Genomic DNA, 12,520 nt, shown 5'->3' with positions numbered 1-12,520 from the left:
AAAATTTTGCAACTTAAAAACCTTTAAACACAAAAATTAACCATTTGATTTATACAAAAAACTTCATGAATTTTCAATATTCAGCATAATTATTTTAAAATAATAACAATAATTTCATAATATGTACCTTGTAATAGTATAGTAATCCATTTCAAGAAGGCTTCGAAATAATCAAAGAGAACGCACTCGAAGTTGTTTACGGGAAACAATAAATTATTTATCTTTGAAACGAATAATATTTAAACAACTTTCCTTAACCATGACATTTTTTTTTACCTAAGTTGAGTTTTCAAATTAATCTAGTTATCTGTACCGTATATTATACATATATAAGTATAAGTGAACTAAATAATATACAAAACTGCAAAAAAGTGTATGCTAAAATGGACGGGTTCGAGGTCTCAAAACCCTCTTTGCCCACAATAAAAGCCTTTCGAAGAGTTTTTTCTTTTTCTGGACGGGCTCCTCTTCATCGGAAGTAGAGTCTTCGCTGATCTCTTCGAAACTAACATCGGATAAAGACGAAGAATCTTTGATTTCGCACTTAATTACCTTCCGTGGCAGACTATCTTCGGTGTCAGAAACATCAGTTGAGTCACAAGATTCTGAACTGCTGCTGTTTGATTGGATATCGATATATTTTGAAGAGGCGGTAGGAAGACAGTGTTTATTCTCATATAAACGTTTCTGTTCGGTCACTGTAGCTGGCATTTCCAGTAGCTCCAAGGCGTTGATCTTCTTGGACATTTTCGCAAAATGCTAACAAACTTTCAGATGAAACCTGAATAACTTGTACGAACTAACTGAAGAAGTGACCAAAAGGAGCAGAAACAGGTAAACAGGGGTCTAAGCAGGTATAAAGGGATAATGAACTCCAGTTAGCAGAGGTCTCACTGCCATCTGTTGTCCACATTTGGCAAATACAGTATTTACAAAGGATATTAAATAAAATATAGCGCTTTCTTGATTAAATAAAGTACAAAAAATGTAGTAATGAACATACATAACAGACTAAGACCTGCTTTTAATTCCCCATTGTTCCAAAAAATAATTTTAAAAACAAATGTTATAGCGCACAAGGCATTTAACAGTGAGGAAAAAAGTTGAAATTCAATTTTAACACTTCTTAAAAACATAAAATTAGTAAAGGGTCATTTGAGTATAGTAATTCAATATTGCTTCTTCAATAAGGCTTGTGCTTATTTAGATATACTCTATAACATGCGCCTTTTTAAACAAATTAATATAAAGAAATCATTTTTAATGAATTAAATCTATTTGAAGATTGTCAGTGTGATATTATATTGCTATATTGTGTTAAGGAGAACGGAATAACTAAGGGACTACGACACAGCAATCTTATCTTCTAGACCCAGGTTCCAGTCCAGAAAATAGAGTTAATTACTTATTATATACCAACCAGAAGACAACTCTGGACTTGAAGAGCTGGTGCATACCCCATCTTCATAAAGTGAAATATCTTTAGTTGGATGAAAAACCTGGTCAAATCACCTACTACTAACATTGGTCAATCTGATTTAGGTTAATATAAACATTACATTAAGGAATATAAAAATTGTTCTAATATTACTTCAAATAATAATACTATGTAAAACTTACCTTTCTCACATGAAAAGAAAAAACGCTGCCAATAAATTGAGTCACTGAAACCAATTTTCAACATTGCATGTCCTCCAAGACTGGTACCTCAAATGACTTAGGTCCTATGTGTCCAACCAAAAGCATATATCAGTTAAACCTTACAAACTATTCTAAGCCAGTATAAAAAACATATATTTATGTAAATATGTATATATAGTTGACCGTAAAAATGTATACATAAGAAACGATTTTGACCTTAACCCTGACCATCTTCTTATATATATCTTCCAGAAATTTCCACTTTGTGATTCTTGCGATAAATGAAGAGTTCAAAAAAGTAGGCAAACTAATTATATAATAAAGTGAAATTCCAATTTCTACTCAAAACTATGATTTATTGAATGATTAATGACCTGAAAGATATTTTATGATTATACAATCAAACCTCTTTATATCGAAATAAAAAAAAATTGTATATCAAATTTTTCCTGAGATAAATATGAACGTACCAAATTAATAAACACATGTAGCATAGAATATCATGGATATATATAAATGTCCTTTTTTCTTTTGTTAATCTATTCAGTAGTCAACTGAAAATATTTTAATCTTCATATTTTTAGTTCTATTTATTCACATTATCCACATATAGTACTTTAAAAAAATAGGTATATATAGCAACTTTTAAATATAAACAAGTCATAATTTATTATAACCTACGCTACAATTATTAGTCAAAATAAATATGACATTTACATTCACATTAACAATGTATTTAATATTTAATATCTATAAATAATATTTTTTAGCATTTAATAAATACTCAACACAAAATGATAAAATTAGTGCTCTAATGAGTATACTACATTTACTTTTCCTCCAAATAAAGAAAAAATAATTTAAGACTTATTTATTTTTGTGTGACCCTTTTAGATCTTCTGATTATACTTTGTTACTTAAAGCTAACAAACTGAAGATAATACAAAATAAATATGAAATTTAGATTCACATTAACAATTTTTCAAATATTTAATATCTATATATAATATTTAGAAGTATTTAATAAATACTCAACACAAAACGGTAAAATAAAGCTCTGATAAGTACATAATATTTACCCTTTCCTGCAAATAAAAAAAATTATTTATTTGTTTGTTACCCTTTAAGATCTCATGATCATACTTTATTACATAAACCTAGTAAACTGAAGACAATATAAAATAAATAACCATGTTTTTAATATTTAATAACACAATAACATATCTACAGTATTAAAACGATAAACATAAATTAAAGAAGATAGAATTAAATTGAACATACAAATCATTGCACTTCGATCAAAGCATTGTTTACATTAAATAACATATAAGCTTCATAAATTTCATTATTGACAATTAAAGTAGGGTTTCAATATTTAACTTATAAACAGAAGACTGACTCACTTAAGGAAATAGTAGGTGAAAAATATGTTGTTACTTAAGCTTTGATACCTCGTAACTCTGAAAAAAAAAATTATACAATATAAAGAAAATAAAAAATAATACTTTATTCTAGATATACCTCAAAAGAAGTTGCCAGGTTAGAGAAAATACTACGGATATCCAACAAAGCGATCATTTTTTGACAAGATATTCTCTAGAATGATGTATTGATTTTTTAAAATATAAAAATCATTGTGTTGACTTACAAGGTATCATAGCATAATCAATACAATTAATGTTTAAATTGAAATGAAATTAAAATGAGATCAGCAATCATAATTAAACGCAGGTAAAATTGGTTTTTATGAATGGTCTTTTATGTTCCTTGAAATTTAACTCTTAATAGTTATGGAGGTGTTTACATTTTTTTTTTCATATAACTATTAGACAAAAATAATTTTTTCTTAACATTACTCAGAAAGTTATGAATCTTATCATCTGAAGATTCTCGACTCCTACCATGCTGCATTTTATTATATTTTATAATAATTCCTTGTTTTATCTATCATTTTACAAAAAAATATAATATTACACTCTAATATAATTATTTTTTATCAATATTAGTAAAAATAACATGCTATTCTTATATTGAATATTCAATTGAAACTGATGAGAAAAAAGTTACTTTTCTTTTTTCTTTGTACAACCTGAGCATACCATAGTTCCACTTCTGGAATATGCTGGAGAATTATTAAGGAATTTTTTTTTAAGGACTATCTAACTGAACCATATTAAGCTATTACAAATAAAATATTAAAATTACAGAAATAAAATAAAATTCAAAGATAAGGGGCAGCGTGTAAAAAGTTAATGAATGTCCCATTTTATTTGTTGCTGAGTATATGTTTAGAGAAATTCACTTTTATAATTATTTGTTGATATTTAATTTTAATAAAACTAAACTAAATTGCTAAAGAAAATTTTACAATGTGATATAAAAGTTTAAAATGAATTTTACTAATTCATATGTTAAGAGTGATTTCACCAAGAAAGAGAGTCACCAAGTAGAGAGGTTAGACTTTCTTCAGATATCAATCTGAAAAAAACATTAATAAAATTATATCAAACTGATATAGGTGTAATATTAAATGTGAACAGGGTCAAATCTTTACTTATACTTTTTAATATTAACCTAAATACAATATATTTAGGTGTAACACAAAGAACTAACATTTAACAAAAAATAATAATAGTTTCATACTGGAAAATTGCTGATTGACCATGTGTATCAATAAATGGAATTTGGTCCGGGTTCGGTCAAATAAAACTCAAATAGTAAATTAGTGTACTATTTGAGATTTATTTGACCGCACTCGGACTAAATTCCATTAATTATACTTTCATGTTTGTATCTTGAAAAGAAACATGGCCAACTTATGGTAAATACAATTTTTATGTATTATTTTAATCAACAAATTTTGAAACTTAAACCTCAAATTTTAAGGGAGGTATTAAATTTTTTTTCTTGGTTGATTGGAAAGGTTCAAAATTGTAGATAATAAACTAAACAAAACAGTTTGAAATATAGCTAACACCTTACAGTTGTAAGGATGAAAACATTATAAATTTAGCAATAAACAGTTATTTAGACAAATGAATGAAAAAAATAATAATAGTACAATCATTATATAACAATGGTAAATAACAACAAAATAAGTTTTGAAAGAGATAACCCAAAATGGGTCATGTACCTCATAAGACACAAATTGTAATTTTAGGCCTTATGTGTTCCTGATATAAATTAAGACAAAAAAAAAGAATACCACTATGAATAAGAATATAAAATGAAGAAGACAACAGATATTTTTAAAAGCAATAGAAAACTAATTAAATAATACAAAAAAAATCCTTCATAAAATCCTCAATGCTCCTTACTTTGTCACAAATAAAATCATACATAAAGACCTTAATGTTCCCTATGTAACCAATCTAGCCCGAACCAGATATCACTCCTTCCATTATAAACTCTTTAATCACTCAAACCCCCTAGTTTCTAATCTTGCATCCTCTTCCATTCCTGACAATCCTCCGAGGTGCCTGAAAAGAAGATGGCCACGAGACCAGCTAATGAAAAATGTCATTAGAGTGCTACCAATGGGTAGTTTCTCTACACGCCTGTACCACTCCAATTTAACTTAGATCAGATTTACTAAATGTATAATAATGTACAGTTGTAAATAGCAATAAATAAATATTTAAAAAAATATATACAAAATTGAACTTTTCTTCATTTTCTATTCTGATACAAGGGAGCTAAAAGATTATTTTTTTTTTAGGTTTTAGATTTTTTTTTGGGGGGGGGGAGGGGTTTTACGTTTTTTAAGAGATTTATTTTTTAGGTTTTACTAGTATGCATACTTGCATACAACCCTGATAATTACTACATTCCTTCAATAATAATAACAACTAAGAATAACACTAGAGGAATGGTAGAAAAAATCCCACCTCAGTCATTTGAAAAAAAAAATCTTGCATCCTGTAAGATACATCACCAAGTTTAGGATTTAAAGAAACTACTAAATTTAGCAGGAAGCAATATTTCTTGCTAAAAATCATAGACAAGAATTTTATCCAGAAAAATACCAAAAATGGGTAATAATTCATATAAAAAATATATATTTTAAAAAAAGAAACAATAAATTTTAAAAAATAGTTCAAAACATTTTTGTTTATTATATAAATATAATGACAAAGATGAACAAAAAACAAATTTTTACTGCCTCAGAAAGAAATTTCTCCTAAATTTAAATATACCTGCTTTTCCACTTAAACAGACCAGATTTCCAATAGACAAGCAATTATAATATCTAACATTTTTATATTTTCAACATTCTTAACTACCCAATATTCAAACTAATAGAAGTTAAAAAAAGAACTATCAATTCATACCTAAAATAAAAATTATAAACATGCTAAAAATAAAATTAGGAAAGAAATTGGGCTGGATTTTGCAGTTGTTTATCAATAAACTGTTAAGATTGTTTATTATAAATCTGTTTCAATTCATTAAACAATAAGCACCTGATAATAATAAAACTTACCTCATTGTGTGCGTTGGAACAGAAGCACTGTACATCACACAAAAAATTAAATCACCTTTTCTGACTCCATGAACTTTGTGATATTCAGAACACCAGTATGTTTCAATGGGTTTATGACCTTTATCTGAGAAAAAAAAAATAAAATAATCATAAAATTTTAAAAAATCCATTAATTATTACACTATTAATTATTAACTATTTATTTATTAACTATTAATCAAATTATTTCTAAAATAATTAATAAACACTGAAATAGATGCTAATGTCTGTAACAGTTGTGATTTTCAAAAAAAGAATTGGTTGTAATGTATGTCGAGTTCTGAGAATTATTAAGAAGTGATCTGTGACTCACCGAATCTAAAAAAAAAAGTTTGTTAGTCACTCACTGAGAAAATCTAGAGACAGCATATGTCAGAGGATAGATTATTTTTTATTCAATTTTTGGATTCTACAAATCTCTGAACATTAAAACCTCAAATTTTGAGGAATCAAAATTGTTACTATTATTGTTAATTACAAAGGTTCATTATTAAACATAATAAAACAAATAAGATCATTTCTGCCAAAGAATCACAAATTCGTACAAAGGTGTGGATTGGTTATTTGGATTGTCTTGTACAAGGTAAGAGCACATTAGTGTTCAGTTAGTACTGTTTTAGAACCGACAAAGATAAATGTTTATGCTCTCTGTATTTTAATTAATTAAGGAATATACTCCAACCTTCAGATTCAATAATTAACTCTAGTTTAAAATTGTATAATTAAATTTTATGCATATTTAAATTCTATATTTAATTTTAATTTCCATGGATTCATTGTTTCAAGTCTTGTTAAATAATTATAGCAGTTAATTTTTTATACAACATTGCACAAATATACATTTATAAATACATTATATGTCTAGGTAAAAATATTTTTTAAAAAGTAATTTGAGCTTAAATTGCTTAATAGAATCCTAAGACATTGTATTTGAAAATAGGTTGTGTAGTTCACACAAACTGCCACCCATGAGCAGGTTGTGAGACACAACTAAACACATTAACATCCTTTCGGCTTTGCCGTATTCGGATTATTGAATAACAACTTTCAAATATAAATTGTAGAACGAAAGTTGAATTTATAGGTTATATAGTACCACTTCTATGAATTTTTGTCATCTACAACCTACTTTATCTTTCCTTTCATTTGGCCTATCTTTATTTTGTTTATAACATAATAGCTGACAAAAGTAAAAAGAGCAATCAAGCATGTGGATACAATATGATTATAATAGTATAATATATAATAAATAGTATTTTCAAAGAAAGCAACAATTTTGTTAGTAATAAAAATAGCAACAAATATCTGATATTTCAAAAAATTAAACAGTCTAAAAAAATTTTGTATAATCAGCTATCAATCAACAAGCGTTCATACCCCCCTCCCCCATATTAAATGATGTGGTGTTTGGGAAATGGCGATACCGTCATTACAACCAAAATGTCATTCCTCCATGTCATGATCTCCTGCCAGTGGCTCACTAGTTCATAAGTTCACAAGGCAGAACTCTGTTCTTTTTTTTCATATTTTGTTGAATTACCACTAAGCCAAATTTAAAAATTGAGAAATTAAACAATAAAGACAGATAGAAATTCTGTTTTTTAAAAAACTGCTAAAAAAAATTGAGGGAATTTTCTGAGGTCCAGTAAAATTAAAACAACATTTTAGGTTTTGTAAGATAAACATATGAAGGGTATAATACAAAATTATTCCAAAAATTAAAATTTTATTTTCCTTAAAATAAAAAAAAAAATTAGTTACCAACACTAACCACATAATGTGAGACGAGTGACAAATAGTGAGCTATGATTAGACATCCATGTTTATGATAAATGAACCCCATGCTGATGCCATGTAAGCTACAAGAATGCACAGGCAGTAGGTGTTTTCAATAGCCAAGATCAAAGGTCGGATCAGAACACAGATGAGAATAACAATTTGATTGTTCAAGTTTTTTCTATTGAAAAAACTAATTAATCAGAAAAATGAAAAAAAAGTGCTTTTACAAGAATGGAACAATAAAAAAATTTCTTCAAGTTCAAAAATTCAAATGTGGCATGGAAAACACTCTGGACATCACATTGCCGCGTTCTGGGAAAATGACTAATAAGTATTGTTAACGCCATAATATATAATTACCTTGTAAATAATTGTAAATAGTATTCCAGTTTTATTAGTATTTAATTTTGTTATATTTTTATTATTTTAATTGGATTTAGTTATTTAAAAAGAAAAATGTGTAATTATATTTGTTTGTAATAATGAGTAATAGAGACAGTTGCTAGGGGTGATAATTGTTGCTAAGAAACGTCATCTAGCAACGGACCGACCATCTTAGTTTTTTATGGCAGTTCGGACTAATTAGTGGCCCTGGTAGCGTCCTCAGCAGACCTGTCTGCGTTTATAGTTTAATAGTTTGGACATTTGTAGAGTGTTTTAGTCGTCATTACAGTTCGAAACCAGACCTTTTCTGTGTTTCAACTTTAATATAGCAGTTCCGGCTAATTAGTGGCCGTGGTAGCGTCTAAGCAGCTCTGTCTGCCCTTATAGTTAATAGTTTGGACATTTTTAGTGAGTTAGTGAGTCATTACAGTTCGAAACCAGACCTTTTCTGTGTTTCCACATTATTAAGAGCAGTTGCGACTAATTAGTGGCCCTGATAGCGTCCTCAGCAGCCCTGTCTGCGTTTATAGTTTAATAGTTTGGGCATTTGTTGAGTGTTTTAGTCGTCACTACAGTTCGAAACCAGAAAAATGAAAACGAAACCAGACCTTTTCTGTGTTTCGACTTTAATATGAGTTCCGGATAATTAGTGGCCATGGACGAGTGTAACCAGCCCTGTCTGCGTTCATTTAGTTGGCTCGCCTAATACCTTAATGCAACTGTTGGATATTCGGACCATCAATGAGCCACTACACCAACTCTGGACCATTGCAGCGGGTTACTTAGCTACAAGAACTGCGACCTACTCATATCGGCAGCACTTTTCTGATCTATCGGAGTGGAGCAACCCTTTCGTCGTGCAGTATTTATTTTATATATTTATTTGTTTGGTTATTTGTAAATTAGTTTATTTTATTTTCATTTTCATAATTTATCGAACTGTTTTATTTTTATCTCAGAGGCCTTTTTATTTTTACTTGTATATTTTGTTTATGTTAGTTTTTAGTTTTTGAAATGTTTAAATTGAACCAAATAAATGTTTAATCCGAGCCAGTTTGTTTTTTGTTCATTTTAAAGCCTTCCAACAAAAAGACATAGTCGATTTGAGGTGGCTTTAACAAGTATATAATATATAATGATGTTTATTTCACATTAACTTAACAAGGGTTTGACAGTTAATTATATGCTAGATCTCAAACTTCTAGAAACTGAAGTCATACCCTGACCCTGACTAGCACCTAAAAAGGTAAAAAAAAAATTAATTTAAAAAAAAATGGTAAACCCAAACTTGGCATAACACACTTTAATTATCATGCACTTTATCTTTTATTTTTTAATATACTCTTTATATTTTCCTGAAAAGTTGGTAAGTAATTTTGACAATTTAATTCAACCTTGAACAGACAAAGTTAAAAAAAATTTAAAACTCACCCCAAACGACCAATGATGCTGCTGCCTGATAATAAAATGTCTTAAGAACTTCACTAGGAGATCTGCTCTCCTTCTTGCTCAACATCGAACAACTGCTCGACAAATACTTTCCTATTTTTTTATCAACAAGAAGGAACCTATAACAATAGCAAAATTTTAAACAGTGTATATTAAAATATCAATAATAAACAAATTTCTCACCCCAATACAGATGAATGGAGCTGAACAGTCGAAGGTATACTGTGAGGGCGTGTATTTAGCATGGACCTCAATGGAGCAACCATTGGAGACCAAACCTGAAAAGCAGTCTGTTGGATAGTGGCAAGATCAGGCTTTGGTCCACAGAGTACAGTCACCCATATTCCAATAATGAGGCAGACTCCTACCAGTCGGAAAGGCACCTGTTTATAAACCTTCACTAGTATACAATGTAAAATAATCTTACCTTCAAAGGATATATCACTTAAAACCTATTATGCACTTTTTATAATAAAAAATATCTGAAAAAAAATAATTAGAATATGAAGAACTCATCTATTGTTATTAGAAGATAATTTTTAATACTTTTCACAATTTTATTCATCTTATTATTCTCCCTCTTCAAATCTTTAACCCTCAGTGAGTGCACAGTATCTGACAAATACTTAGTGAATTTTGATTGAATTTTGATTTTGACAGGACTGCATGCAGCTGTGATTCATAAACTCTCAGTACCTTTTCCCCCACTTTCCCAGAGTGCATAGTAACCTTAAATTTTGTCCCAGCTATCTTGGAGTAATAACCAGCACTGTGCTTTTAAAGTGTACCGTGTTTTTCAGACACCGTATACCTTGTCACCAGGTGCGAAGTACGTGTCTCTGAGACACTGTATACCCAGCTACCAGGTTCATGTACACAAACCCCAGACAAGGAATATAAGATTTTCACTTATTTTGCATTTAATTTTATTATAAAACCACAACGGCTTGCAAACCTTCTTGTAGCAGTGTCACAGTGCCTGAGGTTTATCACCCAAATGACTTGAGTTCTGCTTTTCATATTTGAAAGTGGAACATCCCTTCCATATGAAAGTGACAATGATGATGATATATTTTCTACACTCTCCCCTTCTTCACCAAAACATCATTATCATTTCCAATCACGATCCAGATACATCTTCTGAAAATATGTTGTGAGTATATTTCATCTGACTATGAACTCATGGACAATGGACAGCAAGAAAATCGAACAAGTCTGGAAACAGTGATGTGCTTGTTCCAAGCAGAGTGAGGGTTACCCCAGAGGGAGTAGGACAGGTCCAAACCAGTAGAGCCTAAATTTTATTTTGGCAAAAAAAACAAAGGCCAATCCTGAACCATTCAAATGGACTTACTCACTACTGGTTATACAAGGTCACTGGCTGATTACATTGGTGATATATGGTCCCTACTCATTTCTGACCTAATAATTGAGGATATAGTACTTTGCAAAAATGTCAAACTCTTAATTATATGTAGTAAAAAAGATGATCTACAAAATATTTCAAACTACAGAATACCTCCAGGAATGAAATGAGAGCTTAAGTTGGATTCTTGAGGCTGACTGTGATAGATAAAATAGGTAATGAATGTAATGACATATATCGTGCAATATGTCACCAAGAAGGTTTGAAACTTTGACTGCTTGTATTCAAAAGTGTAAAAAACCGATCTGCCTCAAATGCTCTCGGAAAAAGTGTGTTGTTAAAAGTTGTTTACAAAAAAATGTGTTAGTGTTTGATTGAGATGTAGTTATTTTTCATTGTAAACAAATCTCAGACACAAAGGGACTAGTGTGTTAATTTTTTTTCGAGTTATAAAAACATCATTTCTTCTTTGATTCATGTAGGGTAACTGTAGAAGAATAATGACTGATTTTGTTCCTATACTGACTAAGCAGATAACATTTTTGTGATTTTGCGAATATTCGCAAATTGACTGAGTTTCTTGGATATTTATTTATTTTTCGTATATGAACAAGTATCAATGTGTTATCCCATTTATTTTGGAAATCCAATATTTTACCATATTGTAGTAATATAGGAAAAAAGAGTGGAAAAATTTGTGATTGGGGTGGTAGGTGTCTATGAGACACTCTATACCCACACAACTGAAATAGGGTGCATGCTCACCAAGGGTTAAACAGGACCAACAGAAAACAGTATCCACTTAAATTAAGATTGCCCAACCTTGTTATAATGTGTACCACACCACAACTAACCTGCTCCCACTTGCTCTGCAGCCTGACCCTTCCATCTTCACAATGATTATTTCTATTATATTATTATATTATAGGAGCTTGTTTTAAAACATATTTGTTTCCACTGTTATAAATTTTATGAGTATACTTGTAACTAAGGAAAACAGTTAATAACTTATATTTATACAATAGAAAGACATGTTATGGGTAATAATGCACAACCTACTTCCTAATCATTTCTTTTCACAAACTAGAAGTTATTAAAATTTTTTTCTATCTATATCAGATAATATAGATGTTGTGGGATGCTTTCTTCAGGCAATGACTGAAGCTTCTCTGGCATTGGAAGGAACCAGTAAATAAATTTAGATTACAAATTAATAAGTCCAAAACTTAATTACATAGTCTGTTACCCTAAATGAGGGGACACGATAATCACAGGGCCACATAACTTCAAAAGATTAGCTAAAAAAAAATATTAAAATAAATTTCTAAAATTTATTTATGAATGGAGAGGCCTTTTTATTTTTACTTGTATATTTTGTT

The 12,520-nt window shown here is 29.3% G+C and overlaps 1 protein-coding gene across 3 annotated transcripts in view; it reads right to left on the bottom strand.

Annotated features, from left to right (window-relative positions):
- Positions 1-1,859: 1,859 nt before the first annotated feature.
- Positions 1,860-12,520, bottom strand: part of fy (fuzzy planar cell polarity protein-like protein) — a 16,667-nt gene continuing 6,006 nt past the window's right edge. For 2 of the 3 annotated variants that reach the window (XM_067050950.1, XM_014418454.3), the window contains 4 exons: positions 9,959-10,158; positions 9,758-9,894; positions 6,125-6,248; positions 1,863-4,119 (listed from right to left, as the gene is read on the bottom strand). In XM_067050950.1, the coding sequence (XP_066907051.1) occupies positions 4,065-4,119; positions 6,125-6,248; positions 9,758-9,894; positions 9,959-10,158 (516 nt within the window). In that variant the 3' untranslated portion in view covers positions 1,863-4,064. Of the gene's footprint in view, positions 4,120-6,124; positions 6,249-9,757; positions 9,895-9,958; positions 10,159-12,520 lie in introns of all 3 variants that reach the window. The other variant, XM_014418455.2, reaches the window with a different exon arrangement.

Source organism: Halyomorpha halys, unplaced genomic scaffold (assembly GCF_000696795.3).
Source record: "Halyomorpha halys isolate HHAL.00 unplaced genomic scaffold, Hhal_1.1 Scaffold195.1, whole genome shotgun sequence".
Taxonomy (NCBI): domain Eukaryota; kingdom Metazoa; phylum Arthropoda; class Insecta; order Hemiptera; family Pentatomidae; genus Halyomorpha; species Halyomorpha halys.
The sequence above is the reverse complement of the archived record's forward strand: the minus strand, read 5'-3'. Positions and strand labels throughout refer to the sequence as shown.